This window comes from Apis cerana, linkage group LG4, assembly GCF_029169275.1.
Source record: "Apis cerana isolate GH-2021 linkage group LG4, AcerK_1.0, whole genome shotgun sequence".
Classification (NCBI taxonomy): domain Eukaryota; kingdom Metazoa; phylum Arthropoda; class Insecta; order Hymenoptera; family Apidae; genus Apis; species Apis cerana.
Genome location: NC_083855.1, coordinates 3,507,322 through 3,528,941, shown reverse-complemented (window position 1 = coordinate 3,528,941; position 21,620 = coordinate 3,507,322). Strand labels below are relative to the sequence as shown.

At 32.0% G+C, this 21,620-nt stretch overlaps 1 protein-coding gene across 1 annotated transcript in view; it reads left to right on the top strand.

The window, feature by feature from the left end:
• Window positions 1-21,620, top strand: part of LOC108003563 (proteoglycan Cow) — a 171,921-nt gene that overhangs the window by 100,394 nt on the left and 49,907 nt on the right. The window contains 1 exon segment of the mRNA XM_062073615.1: window positions 4,713-4,770. Coding sequence (XP_061929599.1) covers window positions 4,713-4,770 — 58 coding nt within the window.

Here is a 21,620-nt window from a genome sequence, read left to right as displayed (position 1 = left end):
ATATTAAAATGTTTAATTTCAGTTTATTAAGGGATAATTTCAATTTAAAATAATAATGATGGAATTTGTAGGTTAAAAAAAATTTTTCATCTTGAAATATGTATTTAATTTCTTAAGTGGTAATTTTAATGTCTTTGATCTCGGGAACTTAGGTTGGTTTGTATAAGACCGAGCCATTATTTGCAAGATAATTAGCTTTTAGAGGCCTTAGAGGAAGTCTGTGGTACAAGTTGTTGCTATTAGGCTAACGCAATTGTAACTTCCTTTTGAGGCACTGTTTAATTAAAATATATTGTTACACGTTATAATTTTATTTAAACATAAAAAATCATGTGTCTTAAAATTCCATGGTAAATTCTATACTAATTTAAATTATATATTTTTTTAGCAAATTATCATTAATCAAAAATCCGCGCAAAAAATATCATTAGTATATTGCCTCGAAAATATTGCAATACATATGATAGTAAAATTACATTAAAAATAATATTATTAATAGTATAGGCATTTCATTTAAATAAAAAAAAATTATCGTATCATAACTTCCCACAAACTATAATACTTACAAAAAAATTTTCTTGTCCAAATTTCCAACAACAACACAAACATTCGAATTGATTCAAAATTATTTTACGATATAAATTTAAATAATTCATTTTGGATACAATATGCATCGCTGATGTTATTTCTTGAGAAATTAATATCACGAATGCTCAAAACTAATCGTGGAATCAATACTATGGTGTCCCCATATAAAATGATTAATTCTCAATCAGTGGACGATGTTGGTCGAATTATTCTGGCGCATATTTTCGAATCGACAGCGACATAATTCCATGCATTGCAGAGGAGATTCCACGAAAGCTGATTACGACACTGATTAATTATTGATTAAAACGGACATTACCATAATCGGGAATGCAGGTTTGCTCGGTCGTTTCCGCTAGGAGATTCCTCTCCATATTTATCGAGATAGATCTTGAGGAAAATCGACAAGGCGGTTCGTGCTCGATCAGAGCTTTGGAAGAAAGTCTCGTTTTGAGCTCGTTTTAAATGCCGAACCAGCCGTATTCCAACGCGTCGTGGCCAAGAAAATTGAAGATCGCCTTCAATTCGCAGTATCCGCGAAATAGGACGATTAACGAGCCACTTGAGGCGAAGTGGAAGGATGCAATCGAAATGCGCCAAATCTCGAGGACTGTTAACGTGGAATGTCGTTTTAATTATTCCTTTTTTCTTCCTTTCTTTTTTTAAATCGAATAGTGAGATTTTAATTTGCAAATTTTAAAAATTCCGTTTAGAATTTTATTTAGAATAATGAATTTTGTATCAGGAATCAAATTCTATTTCTAGATTAAATGTAACATTTAGGTCACTGGAAATTTCGTATTTCTATTCTAATATTTATTTCGATGAATATTTCAGTAACAAATGGATCTTTATTACTGCGGTTCTAATTTGATATTGGATAAGTGGCACAGATTCGATGCTAAATTTGTTCGAAACTTTTACGCTGATTTAAAATTTTTGGAAAGAATGTCAATGCATTTTTTTGCGAAATTGATTCCTTCAATTATTATATTTTTTAAATACAATTTTTAACGAAATTAATATTAATATTCATTCAGATAGAAATGTATTCTTATACTATATATAAAATTGCATATTATAGCTCTGCTGTTAATTATTCAATTTTTAAATTTTTTTAACAGAATATAACATTATATCATTATATTGTATAACTATAATTAATCTTAAAAATATCCAGTTATCTCAGTGTATTTTATACATAATTTAACTTTTTTTTTACCATAATATTTTATTATAATATATATTTATTGCATAAAATATATCAAATTTTGTAACCAACTGTATGTATATCAATCATCTCGATTCAAAAATTTATTTTGGCCAAAAGTATGAAAATCATGACAAAAGGCTAAAACGTCTCCGTTCTTCACGCCCCGGTTGTACATCTAAGACTGAAGTGTCTAATAAATTTCAAGAGGGCTAGCATTAGCAACCTTCCCGATCACTGTAATTATTCGCAGAGACAAGGAATTCGTTTCTGGCTAAGACGATAGTTTGGCTGCAGTAAATTCGACGTTGCGCCACGTTTTCGACCTAGTCCATTCCTTATTCCGCTCGATGATAATTACAGGCTTCTCTCTCCCCAGTTGCACCGATTCCCCAAGCCAATTTGAAAGTCCGAAACGCGGTGAAACGGTTCAAGTGTCCCTCTTTCCCCCTGTGCGTCTTCGTATTTCGGGCCGAGAAAGACCCGTTATACTGCTAATTACAAAATATCATTCCGCTCTAATTGTATACTCGTGCCAAACGCGACGACGAGGAGATGGTGGTTGTTGTTTAACGCTTGTTAAGACTTGCACCACGGCAAAGGTAATGTTTAACACTGTGAGCAACAAAAATTGCGCTTTTAGTAAAATGGAAAATGCGGTAAATAGGTGATTCGACTACGAAAACTCGTAATACTCTTGTATCTTGAATTTTTTTTTTCTTTTTTTACAGTAGCAATCCCTGTAAGTCCAAAACGTCGCCCAATTTGCATAGAAATTAAAATATCATTGCGATCGATATTACGAATTGATGTCGGTTTTATATTTTTGAAAAGTAAAAGGTGATTAAAAAAAATATATCAAAATAATTGGGATAATTGTTTGAGAAAAATTGATGAACATTATTTCTGAAATGATATTATGAGATTTGAACGATTGAATGTATAGGAATAATGATATGCAAATATTTAAATATTTAAAAATTAAAGTAAGATATTGCGTGGGTTGGTGGTGTAATGTCTAACGTCACCAAGTTGTCACTCGGTGGTCCAGAGTTCGATTCTTGATTGTCGAAAAGTGATTTTTCGTTTTCTTCGTATTAATTTCCTATTATTTCTTGATGTCACGGATGTCGTTTTATATAAATTCTTCTTCTATTATTTGAATTTATTATATAAAAGTATATAAATATGTAATTTCTTCTGTAAAATAATATTTCTTAGTTTGAAATTTTCCCACAAGGAAGAGAAGAATAATTTAGCACTTTATTATTCAATTTAAAATTTCATTATAAAAACAGAATTTTATTATATTTGTTTATAAATTTGTGAATAATTCTGTTATAATATAAGTTTGAAAATAAATCTTTTATAAAATATTTATCACATAATTCTTGTAAAAAAATAAAAAAAATTTCTCTCTTGAAATATTTTCACAAATGTTTTTCTTCTATTGTTCTAACTTGTTTTCCTCGTATAAAAAATAATAGAAAAGCAAAAAAAAAATTCTCACTAAGATAAGATAATAATAAATCGTAGTTTTATGTAAAAGTAAATTAAATTGGTGTAAATTGGTATGTAAAACTAAATTACATAATCTATGAAAGAAATATAAAAGTAATAAATATTTGAATGAATATATAACAGTAAATAAAATAAAAAAGAAAAAATATGAAGAAAAGAAGAAAAATAAAAGTTTGAATATACAAGAACAAAAACAAAAATGAAAATACAATTTATACAAATAGAAAACACAAATATAAGAATGTGAAGTTTAAAAAAATATATACTGTTGAATTTTAAATTTAAAATTCAAGAAAGATTATCGAAAAATAATTATGTAAAAAAAATTATATAATAGAAAAATATCTAAAAGAATTGTTAATAAAGTTGGAAGATAGAAAAAGAATGTGTATAGAAAAAAAGAAATAAAAAGAAATAAAAATAAAAAAAAAACAAAAGAGGAGAGAAGGGAGAAAGAAGTGCTTATACCATTTTTAAAAGTTTCAAATTCAAAATGTTGTTTCAATATTCTCAATTTCTGGATCTAATCGAAAAAATATTCATAATTAAATGATATCTCTTCCTGTTCTTCAACAATTCCTCCATTCATCAATTTCTCTCTAAAGAATCATTGATCAACAGTAGTATTTAGCTCCTCTAGATCAAGTTTCTTTAGTTATGTTAGATATTATCCTCGAATTGTTGCAAACTGGCACATGAACTATCACGCAAGCTTTCATCAATATTCCTTTACTTTTAACCTTACTAGTATATGTACCACAAGACGACCTCGGCCTAAACTTCGAAACGTTTCGTTTTTAACCGAACAACCCTGAATTTTATGCACGTGATGAGCGAATATTTCTTCATCGTTTCGCTTTAGTACGATCGCAACGAAGGTTGTATATATATTAGGCGAAAATTTCTAGCGCAGAACGGAGCTCGAACAAAGCATGAATTTCGTGACACGGGTCATGACCTTCGATGCCAAGCGGTATTAAAAAATGCAGCTTGCGTTCCTTTGCATATTTCGCATCGAAGAAAACGGCTAGAATTCATTAAAAAACTAAAGAGCAGAGGGAAATGAGTTTGCCTTAATTGCCTCGAAAAAAAGCGATTGTTTCTTTGCTTCTGTTCTGTTTTACTTTATTCTTGGTTTAAACAACAGCTTTGTTATCGTTTCTTTGTTTACTGATTACCATAGCACGGATTACTCGTTGTTATGTAACGATGAAGAGAATTTCATTATAAGATTTTATGTAAAATTATGTAAGGCATGTTTGTAGAGAATTATTGAAAAATAATGAAAAGTAATGAATAAATTCAAAATCTTCTTTTTTTTTTTTAATAAATAATTGAAATGCGGAAAGAAATTAAAGATGTACGATTTAATTAATGTATTCTTTTGTTACAGGATGACACGCGCATAATGAAAGTGGGAGATAAGAAGAAATGGATACACGACCCAAATAGTAAGTATTCAACATTATATTTAAAATTAAACGAACTTTTCACGTATAATGAATGTAAATATTATTTTTACATAATTTAATATTGATAAAAAAATTAAAAATAAGATATCAAAAAATACTCGAATTACACAAATTGTTGCAAAAGCTTATGCTATCAAATTTTTCCATTTTCTTCTTTTTTTTTTTCCAATTGTGAAAGTCAATTGTATATTTTAATTTAATAAACAAAATGCATTGATTGGCGATTCACACAACTAGAAATTTATCCATTGAATACTGAAAAATAATAAGAATCGTTTGTGTTGCTCTGATTGGAAAGTTATTCGTTTTCCTTTTCAATGTGTTTTATATTCACAAGCTAAAATAGCCAATTACTTCGAACTTTCGGGGTAACCCACTTCTTGAAGTGCAAATTCTCTCATCAAGAGAGAAAAAAAAAAAGAAAAAGAAAGGAAAAAAAGTAAGAAAAGAAGCGTATTAAAGTTTTCTAAGAAGTTCGAGGAACCTTTGGTAGGCAAATTATGTTAATCGGTCCGCGGGATACGTAATTTTTCCCTTTTTCTTGGAACTACTTACGGCCACGGTTGGCAATACTGTAACGAAATTTGCCTCTGATTAACTTTTCCATACGCATAAAATTAATTTTTTGCTCGAGTTATCTACTAAAATTTATGTAAAACTTGATATTTCTGTAAGCTTTTAGTACACAAAAATACGTGTACTAAAATGACATGAAAATAAAAATGAATCTTATGAATTTATTATTTACATATAAATGTAGAAAATTCTCGACAATATTTTTTTTATTTTTTATTCTAAATTAATAAAACCTCTAATTATAACAGTATCCTATTTGAACCTATCTACTAAAAACATTGAAGATAATAAAATAAAAAAATATTTCACACAAAAAGTGAATATATAGAGATAATACAAAAATCATTTTTATATTTTTAAATAGAATCATATATTTTTTTAATATAATAATGTATTAAGCCACTTACAGTAAAGAACTCGTTTTTAAAATCCAAGTTTTCTTATTTTTTTTCTTCGGATTTATCCTCAGAAAAAGCATAAATCTCTTTGAAAGTATAATATCAATGCGTTCTGCCATTTGTGCAGAAAAATACGTATATTTATTGTTTCCTCCGAGACTTGAGAATATTTTCAGTATGATGGTTGTTGCGTGCAACAATGTTGTTGCATAAATGATTCCATAAATATTCAATATCCTCTAGACAAAAATATAATCTGTAAATAAATCTGCAATTTCCTACACTTTTCTAAATCTCTGATTAATCTTTTCATCAATCTTCATTATCTTGATTATTTTTTTTTTATGAATAATAAATATCAATGAAATATTTTATTATCTATAGTTTCTCTGATTTTTTAATGTTTATCTTCTTTCAATAAACAGATGAGAAGTTTTATAATTAAAATTATTGATTTTTTATGATTTATGTGGTGATTAAATGTTTTCTAGATTGTAAAATTATTGAGAGATTTTTGTAGATTTATATTGAATCAAAATGAATTTTGTAGATTTTCAAAATATTCTATCTTTTCTTTTGTTTTTTTTTTCAATTTTTAAATTCCATTATTTATTTTACTCTTTTACTTTTTATATACTTTCTGAATTATTCTATTATTTTTATCTCCATGTTTTTTTTTATTGATTCATAGATTCTTTGTTACAAAATTTTTTAAAAATAATTCTCTTGAAATAAAAAAATTATATTTTCGTATCCTTTCTCAATTTTTGCCTCGATGTTATGTTTTTTAAAAAACATCAAACTAAACTAATTTTTTGCCATGCCAATAATAGAATCAATCACTTTGATCAGCGAACCCATCCATCTCTCGCGTATTTTTACTTCCTTTATCTCTATGTATTTTTTTATTTTATATCTTTCTTATTCATAGATTTATTTTTTTTATTACAAATTTTCTTATTAACATCCTTTCCAAATAAAATTTTTTCAAAATAAAAAATTATTTCCTCGTATCTCCGTGAATTTTTCCCTCGAAACTGCATTTAAAAAACATCAAAACTAAACTAATTTTTCGCCATGCCAATAATAGAATCAATCACTTTGACCAGTGAACCCATCCATCTTTCGCGTATTTTCATTACCTTTATCTCTACGTTCTTCTATTTTTTATTTTTGTTACTCCTTCATTACAAATTTCCCCGCTACACATTCCTATCTCTAAATGTAATTTTCTTAAAATAAAAAAGAAAAAATCATTTCCACTCGAAACTATATTTAAAGAACATGAAACTAATTTTTCGCCATGCCGATAATATGATCAATCACTTTGATCAACCGATCTATCCATCTCTCCCGCGTATTTTTCGCTTCGTTTCAACTTCACGGGCGGAAAATATATTTCGATACCGTCCCTACACCATTTTCTTCCTTTTTTTTTTCTTTTTTTTCAACGAATTTGTTTCGCCGTGAAGCGCGCGTCTTTTGAAACGACACGAGGCGGAATCGGTATTGCGCTCTCAAAAAGAAAGAAAGGGATTCCATTTTGAATCGTTAGGCGCGCGATTGTACACGAGGAGAAACAAATACGATTCTTTTGTAAATCGCGTGGTTAGATCAGTCTGGCGAGTCACACACAAAGAACGAATGTAATCGTGCGCGCTCGTTCCGTTATTGCTACGATTACAATTCTGCCGTTTTATCTTTTACCGTGGTGTCCGTCACACTGCGCCCTTTCATCGCTTTGCTTCTACGTGTTTTTTCACTTCTTCGTCCCCCTCCTTGTTCCTTTCCCTTTTCCGTTGTATTTCGTTTTGTTCATATGAAAACGAGCAATAGACGAACGTTATTGTCACTTTGTTTCATACCTGAAATCGATCAATTTCGGGTTAAATTAGCTTTTTTGGCTCGAAAATTAAATATTTTTTTAATCTATTTTGTTCGAGATGTTCCGTTTAATTCCTTCTCCGACTTATATTAGATTGATCGAAGATTTTTATATATATATATAAATCTTCGATAAATTTTTCGTCGTTTCCATCATGTTTTTATATTGTTATCATGATAAAAATATATGCATTGTACATGCATCGTGAGTCATTCAATAAGTAAATTATTCTCCCCCTTTAAAAAGAACGTGAATCATGTAAGTTATTAAGAGGTCACGATAAATCTACGTATAACGATAAGGGGTTGAAGGGCAAGATTAATTATTCACACTTTGGATCAATGTATTCATGAGTCAGTGATACATGCTTAAAACATTTTAAATTGGATCTTTGTTAATAATCTTACCTTCGTAACTTTTAAACAATTTGGAAATTTGCAAAAATTTTAATAGACACTGACGATATATTTCTAATACTTAATGCTATTTATTTACAAATTTGATATTTAAAACGAGACACATCTCAAAAAACTTCAGAAACAACTCTCTGTATCTCTAACGAACTAACAATACCGTCGCATGTATCGATCGGCAAAAACTTCAAACTTTCACGCTGTTGCATATATTTTTTGCATTGCATATTCCAATGAGGACACACCCCTCACGAATTCAAATCAAAAATTCCTCCACCACGATGTGAATCGATAAATCAGGACCCCTTCCACGGGGGTTTTTTCCGCAAGTTCGTCCGTTAAATTGAATCTCTCGCGAGGCGAGAGAGCGAGGAATCGCAGCTATGCTCGCCGCAATTACTTTGTCCCCCTCCACCCCTCTCCACGTTCACCGGAAATAACCACGGATCCGCTGATTCGAGGCTGGTCATAATAATGGCCCCATCGGTTGCCTCTTTGTTGCGTTCTTCTTGCTGTGGCCGAGGGTGAGCTTGGGAAGGGGTTGGAACGAATGTCACGCGTCCATCATCGAGGGGGGTTGAGCGACTCGGCGACGATTATCGTGAGCACGGAGAGAATAATCGATGGAGTTGTTGGGGAGGGGGATTGAGGGAGGGATTCGATTTGTGCGGATTTTTTTTTTATTCTTTCGAGGGCGGTTAATAGTCGGGGGTTGGCCGCTTTTCGCGATGGTTTTCGGAAGGGGTTGGGATTAAATTTTTTTTTTTGCAGTTGCGGTCGATTGGGCGGAAAAGGGGGAAAGGATTTGGTGAATGGCGTGCGTGGTTTTTAATTCTTAAATTGTACGGATTTAATTTTTCAGAGTGGTACAAGGGAAGAGAGGGAAATTGTAAGATTTATATCTCGTTATTTTTAGACATTTTTCTGTGAATGTAAAAATTCTTTTAATTGTTCTGTTTCTAATGAAATAAAATTGATCTTCGTGTGATGTCTTGTGATTGTTCAAATATTTTTTTAAACGGGATAGATATTAAAGCTACGTGGATAAAAGAAAGAATTTTATTTCTTGGATTTTTTTTTCTTTGAATTTTAAAAGTGATTACTTACTTGTAAAACTTTTTCGAAATCTATAAACTTTGAATCGTATTTATTGATGTATATACTTGTCCATTTGCTGGAAAATAAATTACTTTTTTATTTGCCTGTAAACAGAGCTTCGTGAATTATTTGGAAACTTTATAAAATAGATTGAAAGAACAGATTAGAGGAAAATTGAAGTTGGAGTTTCAAAAAAGAGAAAATGATGAAAAAAGAAATATTGGAATTAAAAGTATAATCTAATAGAATTATTTAGAATTATATAGAATTCGAGAAATATAATTTATCGATAAAAATAATTTTTTATATAATATCAATAATTTCAATATTAAATTTTATTTATGATAATATTTAATAAGTTGATATCTAGATGTTTTAAATAATAAATTATAGCTTATTTAAAAAAAAAAAGCTCGTTCTAGTTAAAATTATGTTACATATTATGTTCGAAATGATGAACATAATATTCAATTATAATAAATTAAAAATTTTAAACGTGTCATATTTTAAATATAAATTTTTTCATTATTATTATAATATGTATTCATAAAATACGTTTTATCATAAAAATATATTTAAAATATATATTTCATCTGCGTAATTACAGAATTTATTTTAATGCGCACTTTTTTAATTGTAATATAATCATAGCAAGAAATACGAATAATCCAACATCACGATTTCTTTTTCTTCTTAATTTCTTCACCACTCGCATCGTATATTTTTTAATATAAACGTGACACTTTGCTTGTCATCGTTATGAATAAATTTTTATCCAATCTTAATCATAAAATTCGTGATACAATTTTTCTTACAATCAACATTTATCTATGTACAATAACACGCAATGGATATTTTGTAAAGAAAAGGGTTGCTTTTGACATAAGCTCTTCAATCTAAGACACAAAAGGAAACAGAAGGAAGCATTCTCGGGAAATTCTCTTGTCTTCTTATTCCAAATAACAAAGAAACACGCTAACTAATTGTAAATATAATCCAAGAAACAAAAACTTGAGTTGTTGTTGAAATTCATCTTATTTCGTAATTTAAAATTAACCCAGCTTTGTCCATTTAAAATTAAATATCTTGGAATATATATAATCCTAATTCCTTGGAATATACTCATAACGAAGAATTATCAATTTATCTCAAAAATCTTTCATCGAATCAAATCACTGTTACTTATCGTACTTTTATTACTCGAAACAAAACGTTGGATGATTTCAAACGTTCACAAAAATCAAATTATAATAATATAATCACAATTATAAATATGTACATTTATATACGAAGAAACAATCTGAATTTTTACCACTTTCGCCACATGTTTATCTTCTTGCTGGCATGTCTTAACGATGGTATAAATTCGAAAAAGCGCGCCACTCATCGCCATGTGTACAACTTGTTACTTTGATTCCAATAACCGTGTTGGCCGCTCGTAAATTCTATCGGCGTAACGATACGAGCAATTACCACGATATCTACATAATTTAATCGTGTATCGAAACCGGAATAACAGCGTGATCCTTCCCCTGTGCGCACGATTCCGCTTCCTTATCTTCTTTGCTTATCTTTCGTGCCTCGAGCCAATCCAATCTTTCTACACCTGCGTACACATGTAAAGTATGCGTGTTTGGACAAACGATTTTTCGATATATATATATATTTTTCGATGATGAATTTTTTTTCTTCTTATTGGATGAAGGTTTGAAAAAAATTGCTATGACAATTATATGTATGTCATTAAGTATCGATACGATTTTATATTTAGAGAAGATTTGATAATAAGTTTTTGCAACGGTTGAGTTGAATTTGATCTTTTTACGAGGAAAGATATCTTTATGGAACAGGTTTAGAAGATTTGAAAAATAAGATACAATAATGTGTGTATCTTAGTTTTAAGAGTTGAGAGATAAAAAGAACAGGCATATGCTGTATTTTCTTAAGTTTGAAGAAAGGTAAATTAAAGGAAAGTTCATTGGAAATGCAATTGTATTTTTTTTGTGGTTATGGATAACACGAAATAATGATACAAGAATTTTTTCGAGAATTAATTCTCCTCCTTCTCCTTTTAGTATTTTTAAGATTGAAATTCTTTAAAAGTTCTTATTAATATTACAGTAATAATCGTATCGCTTCTATAAACCACAGAAATATAGTTTTCTCAAAAAGTTTACCTCGATTATCGATTTTTTTCATTTTTTTTTTTTTCATTATTCTAAATAACCTGTCCAAAATAAAGTATTCTTTATTATGTTCCTCGTTTCCTAACATAAAACTTCCATAAATTTTAAAAATGTAGCAATTTTCTCTACGACTCACTCACCTGGCCAATGATTTCCCTCCTTTGAACAACCTATAAGCTTCTCCCAGAAATTCTTTAGATGTAATTTAAGACAGTATCTCTCGTTTCGTTTTATCACATTCATCGTTCCGCATGAAAATTTCATAAATTGCAGAATATTACAATTTCCTGTCCCACTTACCCAACCATGTATTTACATTACTATAAATTCTTTAAATATCGTCCGAATGCAAATTAAAATATTTTTACAATATCCACGATGCACGCACGAGATTTTCATTTTCGAATTGCGAAGAGCGATGCAATATCAATTACGCGATCTTTTTTTTTTCCTTTTTTCAACCATTCTCTTAATTTTTGTTCGAAATTCTTTAAATATCCGTAATAAAATACTTTTCCATTCTTTAAAAAATAAAAATTCCACGAATCGCAAAGGTATTGCGATTTAATTCGTAAGCGTTTATTAACAACTTCTCCATCTTCAAAATTTTCCACAAATTCTTCGAATAACGACAAAGAAAATTAACTCTCGCGATCTCTTCGTTATATTTCCATTTAAAACCGTTCATAAACTGGGAAGGGGAGGGGGGAATTTTTCCCATAATGAAACATTCAGCACAGCCAATTTTCTTCCCCCTCTTTCAAATACATATATTTCGTACTCGTACAGATTAAAAAATAGGGAATCCCTTCGATGCTTGGTCGCATTTATCCCATAAAAAGATCCATAAAACGCGAAAGTATCGTAATATTCCCCATGACTTTCCATCCCTCCCTTCGAATTCTCCTCTTCGGATTAAAACGGTATCCCTCGCAATATTCGTGCACACAACCGGCTATAAATCGTCCCCTCCCTAAATCATTACGCATTCCTAGAATTACCAAGGAGCCGTGGCGGACCAACCGTTATAAATTACCATTACCATAGTCACATTGTTCCATCCTGAACCGTGATTAACTTTATCGTACAACACGATGCGGCAATTATTTATGTCTCTATTGACCGATACTTACAGTCAGCAAGAAAAATCCTCGAGCAAGAGAGACACTTCTTGCGTTTAAGAATTCCGTTCCTTACGAAATTTTTACGAATCTTTTTCATCTTGCAAGAAATAATAATATTTTTCTCGTTTAAGAGTGCATATGTAAAGTTGAATAATTTGAAAATTTAAGTACGAGTGAAATTGGATAATTCTTGATTGGAATGAATTATTGTGAAAATTAAATGGAAAGTGAACGGAATAAAATTATTATATGTTATTTCTTGTTTTTCAAGAAAAATTAGTACGGTCGATAAGAAATTATGTATAATCGATGAATTCTTAAATTCGATTTTCTTGAAAATTAGTTTTCAAATGAATTTTATAATATATTTTCAATTCGTTTCAACATAGAATGATGTATTGTCGATCATTCGTGTCCAATCATCGGAATTAATCAATTTCGTATTAGTTTTCGAAAAGTTTTCATTTATTCGAAAACGAAATCCTAAATGAACAATTTTATTTTCTTTTTTTTTTTTTTTTAATTCATTTTTGTACCCGAAATTGTTATTCGCCGCTTGTACCATTCTACATACCAATTCACACCATGCTATGAATCCAATTTTTTTTTTTATTAGCGAAATATTACTTCGAAATAATCATTCCTCAAAGTTTTTCTAAATTTTTTCATATATATAATTTTATAACGAAACGAGATAGAGCAAAACTTCAAAAATCCATAAAATGCTCCGTTATCCCATTATAAGAAATCCAAGCATTTTTATGCGTAAAAGATGGTTCACGAAAAAAAACTGGTATAAAACTTTGATTATAAAATCAAGAGATCAGACGAATTCCCTTCTAAAATAACGTACAAATATTTCTGCAACTGACTGTACGTAAGACCCAACACGGTTGCAACACTCTCTCTTACCCTCTAACGACGACCACGTGGATCTGCGCTTGTATCACAGATATAATTGAACGTGGCTAGGAGATAATCACGTGGTCTTATTGTCGGATCTTGCGACGTAGATCTTGCGAACAGTTGATTATTACGCGGTAATAAGCACGTGTAGGATGAAATGCGCGATTACCTGTCTTTTATCTCGTCCTTTCGCCGTTCTTTCCATCTCTTTCTCTCCACGAATCGTGTCATTTTTACATTATAGCCGTGGATGATCGATTAACCCTTTCGCTATCAGGGAGCAAGATATATCGCTCGATTTCGCCACGTTGTAAACGTGATTCAACCATTTTTCTCTTTTTCCCGTTTAATTTGTTGTTATTAATATTTTATTAATTGGAGGAGGTGGAGAAAATTTTTGTGCACGCTTTTGATATAAACTTAACGGACTGCGTTCACAATATTACAAACAGCGAGACGAATGATCGCCGCCAGTGTGGACATTTCATTCGGCAAACTTTGAGCGGATTATAGAGAATTCATTTGCCAAATATTCGCCAGAGTGGGGGCATCAAGGACATTTGTTCGCGCAAGTTCAGAGCGTATTTATATACGTTTTAGCGTAGATATGATGATACTGTTTGCAAACAGTTGGTGTAGCAATATAAGATTTGACGCTGTAAACGAAATAAGATCCAAAAGTGAAACGAACGAAATCGAGAAGAGGAATAATTCTCAGAACACAGTTATACGTGTAATATTACGTCTTGCTTGATCTTAATGCGATTTTAATATCGTCTACAGCAACGTACACGAGGAAATTAGATATCGTATCAATGATTTGTGCAAGATTTTAATAAGTTTCTTCTCAGTATTAACTGTTGGGGGAAATTTTTATCTTCAAATAATTATTCTGTTTGAATATTTTATAAATTTCTTTTTTTTTTTTATTACTGCAGAATTCAATTGATTCTCACCTTCTCTATTCCAACTCTTACAATTCCCAAGATTTCATTTTATAATGGAAAGAATATTACTAAAAATTTTCTAACAAACACAGAGAAATTCAACTACACATTTATATAAACAATATAATTAATAAATAGATCTTCGTTATTGCACAAAATGATTCCTGAAAAATTCTCAATTTCTACTCGTTATCGCTACAAATAAATCTGTTTCTCCCTTATCTCTTTTAAATGATACAAATACACATTAAACAGAAATCCCATTCCAATCCTTTCTCCCATTAAACCCAATTTCTCCGACTCATCCGAGGGACATTTCCTCGAAATCTTCCGCGTCATCCTCGACGACAATCATCGCCCCTCCCCCCGCTACGTGGCATCGATCCCCCGTCCAATGACTTCTTGGATGGAGAGCATGGAGGCTCGGCTCTATTATCGCCCATGGCTTATCCCTTCTTCCATCTTGCATCCATTAAGCATCGTCGATCAATCGCAAAATGCATGATCGATCGCTGGTGTATCTCCGTTTCTAATTCACGCAGAAGTCTGCCCCATTTTGGCCGCATTGTGCCCCGTAATTGTCATTGGCTGTAATATACGCTGTAATCGATATCGTAATACGGTTTCGATAGGGGAAAGAGAGGAGGGGGAAGCAGAGGTGTCGGGGTGGTGGGTGACCATGCACGTTAAGATAGACGGATAATTTATGGGGTTAATAGGTTCTTGAAGCTATTACGCCGTCGAGTTGGCGTTGAACGTGGCCTGGTCGTTAATTTTTTAACGTGACTGACCTTGTGACGTTAACGAGGCTTCCACCGATCGTCAGGGGTTAAATTGTTTTCGTAGGTTCCCGCGTGAATTTCGAGGCCGGTGATGACGATGACGGTGGTGGATTAAGAGAGGGTTTAATTTGTTTAATAACGTCTAATTAAAAAGAATAAGGTAAATAAGATAGAATATTTCATTTTGCGCATCCGATAGTAACTTGTTTCCCCTCTACAGTTTATTATATACGCGTTTTATCGTATAAGCGAGATAAATACGGGCAAAAATAAGATTATCTCGAACAGTTTTTAAACGCTTGCAATAAAAAAAACACTCGATTCGAAAATATTTACACGCGTGTACGTATATCATGTATCAATGTTCTGGAAGACGCGAAATTTAAATTTCAAATTCGAGTTTATTCCATCCGTCGAACGCAAATATCAAAAATTCCTGCAGCCGCACAATATATTTCCTCGGATAAGAGACAGTTATGATATTTCAGAGGAACCAAACAAGATACCGAACAACTCGTAAAACATGAAATACCATATCTATAAAAAAGTCATACTCCAACGCATAATACATTTTCCACTCCGGAGAAAAGGCAGCAAGCCGTGATCAAACGAAAGGCTTTATCCCCCTCCACTTCGCGAAAAGTCGTAAAAGTAAAAGATGGCTCGGACGGAGAAAGAAAGGAAGACAATGCCCTTGATGCAAATATTACGATACGATGTCACGCGGTGGATAAAGAAACGGAAGAGCGTATTATAATTGCAATCACGCTAACTCGGTTGGAACGATTCCATCCGGCTGATTTTTGTTCCGGAAATTTCTCTCGCTCGCTCCTCTTCTCCATCGTCGACCGAAACTTAGGAAGAACTTCCAACACCATCCGCGATAACTTGGGCCCCATTAGCATATTAGCACCGGTGTAATTACTCTCTTGGATATAAAAAACTGTTGATCCCCTGCTTTAGATTCTGTTAACAATCGAATTGTTTAAAATTTTTCGTTTTATCCCGTTTTAATTCAGAACGTTTGCTGTACGAATTTTTTCAAAGATTTTTCTTACTTGTTGAAAGATACTGATGGATACGTTCTATCACCGTGTAAATAGCATTGATATATAATTATAAAATTGTGTAAAATTAATTCGATGTTTATGTAAACACTTATTTATTTATTTTTAATTATTCACGTCTCTAATAAAAATCTAATCATCGATATAATGTTATGTATCCTTTTTATTAATTTAAACTGATGAACGCGAGGATTTATGAACACAAAATTTCCATTTGTATTAATACTTTTGCAACCAACATATGTAGCGAATTAATGAAAAAGTTACATTTTAATGAAATCCATATTTAATGAAATGGACAACACATCGCTAATTTTATGTAAATCCGTTTCATCGAATATTCTCTACCCCCTCTAAAAGCTTCAACTTACTTAAATCAATGTAAATTAAGAAGCTATAACAACAGAATACATTTCCCTTTTCAATCAATTGCATATGAATTTTAAAAAGCTATAAATGCAAATAGCGACGAAGAATTATAAAATTCTCCATGTTTGAATAAAATTTCCATATTCTAATAAATAAATAAAAAGGAAAAGGGAAAATGGAAAGGAAAGGATATTTATAACGAAACCAAATCAAATTTCCGCGTTGCGATAGTTTCTTTTCTTTTTTCTTTTTTTTTCCTCGATCAAATCCGGTGAATCTTCTATTGCAAAATAGTCCGTGACGCCTGTCAGAGAGCAAACGTTCGGTAGGAATCGTCGAACCGACTCGAATCCAATTCGCTCGAAGCCCCTCGCAGAAACTGTCTCCTCGCATCATTGTCTTCCACCATCTTTCGAAAGGGGACACGCAAAGTTCTGGATTACCGCTCTGGAACTCTTGTCCATTCCGGTGAAAATATATCACGAATAATCGAAGGATCTTCTTCTCTTGTGTTTTTCACTCTCTATTAAGAAATTTACCTCTTCTTTTTCTAAGATAATTAAATTAAGATTGATCTAAGAAATTTAAAACTAATGTAAGCAACAGAATCAGAGATAATATATAAGCATTTGCAAATCCTTGCATAAAATATGTAAGGATTTTTGCTTCTTTGATAAAAAAAGGAAGAAGAGAGATCTATATTCCAATAGTTTTTTCATAAAAAATAAAATTGGTTTGCAAAATATTAAATTTTTATGATTTTCTCTTTCTATAATTTATTATTAATATCGAATACCTATTACTTTCATTTCTCAAATAAATTTTCGAACAACAATCTATCTTCTGTCCTTCGATTCGCATTTCTCTTATCCTATTTTCCTCCCCTTGGAACGTCTTATAGTAATTCATTCAGGTTCGAAACGCACGAAGCGGCATCTTTAAGACAGGGGTTCCAATCTTTCCACCCCTTGCACAACGATACAACAGTACCCCCGATTCGAAAAAGTGTATCGCAAACAAACGGTAAGGCTGTGCAACTCGGATAAGGTCGGTTGGGATCCATTACGCGTCTAATTAAAAGTTTACCCTGCAACGTTCGAGTCTTTGCCGTGTAATATCCGTTGGAGAAGGAGGTAGGGCGGAATTAAAATCGAACAGGCGCGAATTAAGGAGGCCTCGATTTCTCTCGTAGGCGGTCGTTTGCATCGACGAGGAAAAAAGAGGGAGAGGGAGGAAACTGGTCAAAGGGAGCTTTGGATCGAATCTTCCTTTTCGACGAACCTTTTCGCAAATGAGAAAAAGAAAGAGAAAGGTGCGCGTCTCGAGGAAGGATATAATTGCAGGAAATGGAGATTGAAATATCGGATTTTTTTTTTCGAGGATTTCGAGATAAAGATGATCGATTGGATCCGAGCTGTTTTAATAGCGTGACAAATTTTTGCGTGCGAATCGTAATTCTTTTTAAGGAACTAAAACGAGATATCGAAGTTCGTTCCTTTCTTTTTCTTGGTATTTTTAACTCGTTCGTTACTCGGAAAACGTGTGAATTTCTACGATGATTTAAAGAATTAATAATTAAAACAACAACAAGGCGAATGATAATTCATTCTCTAAAGTTACTTGTAGTTTTTTTACGAAATGAAAATTGAAATTAAACGATTGGAATAATTTAAAAATATCAATTTCAAATAATTTGAAAATATCAAAAATCTAAATACTGTACTCAAACATCAAAAATATATACAACGAAAATTCATTAAACGAGAAAGATAAAAGCTTCTTCAAATTTGAAAAATAGGTCGATGCATTGTTGCACAACATAGTGAAAAGTAATTCTTCGATAAAAATAAAATGCACTTAAATCAAGGAGATCCTCCTTCCTTGAAATGCGAATACCCGTGAATTCGTTGAGGTTACATTGACAACAGAGTAGTCTGCCAATAAAAGCGAGGAGATTTTTCCAGTAAAGTAAAATAGACTTGTATATAATCAGACAAACCGTGTACGATCGCGCTAAATGTTATGCAGTGGAATGAGATCGTGCATAGTAGGACAAGTAGAGCATGACGTTTTCTCTCTAGTTATATCGATACGCACGAATAAGAATAAGATTAAAGTATAAAATAAATAATTTTATTATTGTTTTATATTATTTGTAATATATTTTGTCAATATTATAAATGAATTTTAATAATTTTGAAATGTTAAAAATAAAAAAAAATGGTATATAATATTATTGAATCTGTCCGGCATTCGCTCCTCCATAACGCGTTTTTATTTACAATAATTAATTTATAATTATTTAAACAAAACAAAATTAATTTATTAAATAATATAAACTTCTCGCGAGGAGCACAGAGAAAACACGTCCGCACTGCTCCGCGTTCGGAACACGACTCCGTTAAATCCGATATTATCGATATCAATGACAATCATTATTATTGTTTCTTGCGCCGCGATTTATGTCATTCCATTTCGTATCTCGTCGTAATAATATTACACACGAGTAAGATTTATAAATACACTGTTAAATTTTTATACATATATTTTTTAAATTTTTATTTATACTCGCGTATTCTGCATAAAACGATATATAAATAAATAATCGCAAATATCGAGTGAAATATTTTTTTAAACCATCGAACGTAGGGTAAAAAAGTTTCATATTATAAAAACTGCATAAAACAAATCCGCAATAAAAAACCTATGCAACAACGAAGCATAAAACAAACAAGATTATTAAAGTTTTAATTTTCGATTATTAAAAATTAATATTTTCAAATAATATACGATAATATCCAATAAAATCACTGATAATTTCGCAAATGTGTCACTTAATTATTAATAAAAATCTCGATCCCCTCTGTGAAACCATCCATCTCTTTGGAGAAAAAAAAAAGAGAGAGAGGGAAACGACGCGTATCGTTCTCGATTTAACCAACTTACAATTTCTCCTTCTCTCCCTCGAAACGTTCGTCGTTTCATCGTTTCGATCCAAAACGATCGAACGTGGAAACGGTCTGAGGGAGCGAGTGGTACTAGTAGACAGACAGAAAGAGAGAGAGACGTGAGGACAAATCCTTATCGGTTTTACACGTCAAAAGGTAATCGCGATTTCGCGGGTGCGCGATGGTCGACGGGGTTAATGGAGAAGAGGAGGGGGGGTTCGATCCGATGCGGTATGCTCCCTGAAACGACCAATATCGCTTGTCGACTATTTCCACGCGGATGCAATTGCGCCACCCATTGAACCGTGCCCGCCGCGGCACACGCTCTACATCAAAGAAACGAATCATTTCGGCGAAAATCCCGGATTGCCTCCTTGCGTTCAATGACGGAATTAGTTTCAATCTCTCTCTCTCTCTCTTCCTCTAACGATCCTAACCTCTCGCGACTTGGAAATCTATTTTCGACCTTTCAGAGGGGCGAAAGAGGCTTTTGGACGCAAGGTCGCCTTTGAGAAATTGATTTTTGAAATTCGATGTGTTTGAACGCGATTACACGCGTTGGAACACGGGGTTGTTGGGTTTGTTCTTTGAAAAATAATAGATTTTGCAGATTATTTGTTAGATCGTTTTTATAACGATAAAAATGTGTAATTTTTGTTTAATTCTTGTTATCTCGTTGTACGAAAGGGAAGAAGAGTCGCCAGGTTATTTGAATATTGCAAAAGGGAGAATTACGGCCCAATATGATATAATAGAATGTAAATTCGTGTCATTATAAAACGCATTTTCAATCGTAATGTTTATGCATTTATGCAAAATTTGTAAAAACCTACGGAATAATATGCAAAAGATCATATTTAAAGCGGGGATTATAATATTTGAATAATAAATCACTATTTAAGATCACCATTTCTTTTCTCGCATCCGTGAAAATCTTATCTCTTCGAGGATACAAATAACTGTGTCAAAATTGAATCGATACCACTTGAATTTTCTCTAAAAGTTGGAACTATTGGTTTATTGTAACAAAAATTATAAAAAAAAAAAAAAGAAAGAAAAATAAGACTAAAGCTCTTAAAAATTCCATCGAAATCGATTGGCGCAAAAAACGAGATACAAAGAAAAAGAATCTGCAAAATTTTAAAGAACGATATTCCGAAATGAATATAAAGAGTTGCAAATTTCAAATGCCTGAAAAATATCGATCGATAATTTAATACGCACGATCATCGAAAGTGATCCTCTTCCCTGAATAATAAAAATTCGCGTCGCCTATCTTTTTCCGCGCGGAGAAGGAACGTTGACGGTGAACAATATCGTAAAATGCTACGAAATCGGGTATTCCTCCACCGGAAGCGGGTCTTAAAATTTAATAAGGCGAAACTGCGCGCGTTCCAAGGCGTCAATACGCTTGGCGGATTACGGGGGACGTGGCGTAATATCGATGCACGAAAGAAAGAAAGGAAGAAAGAAAGGGAGGGGGGAAGGGGATAGAGAAGCACCTCAGAATTTTTCCACGTCGTCGATCGTGACTGCGAACGATATAGTTTAATTCTGACGAACGTGAATCCGCGTCTTCGAACGTCGTTTACAAGCCATTTTCTTTTTTTTTTTATTTTCTCTCTCATCTCTTTAATATCGAGCCATGCTCACAATCCGTGAATACCGTTCCTCGAAGCTTCGTTTCTTAAATCGTTCTTCTTCTTCTTCCTTTTTTCCCCCCTCTCTTTCTCTCTTTCCTTTAATCTCTATTTTCCGAGGAACGAAGCAATCGCATCGCGCCAGAAGAAATTGAAATCGATTGGAAGTAAAGGAGGTGTTGTTAAGTGGAGGAGGATCGAAGGTCTTAGGAATTAATAAAGCGGTTTATTGTACTTAAACGGGCGTAATAAAATATCGATTGATATAACGAGGTTTGATTTGTAATTGGAGGGAGGAAGAAGGGAAGGAAATGGATGGGATGGACACTTATATTTACAGATGGATTAGTAAAGAAACAACATAAGTTTAATTTATATTGCTTATGTAAAATGGATTTAACTCGATGGAGAAAAATAATAATTTTATGAATGTAATTCATTCGTTTGTTTTATAATATTTTTAATAATTTATTGGACACTTGGAAATTTC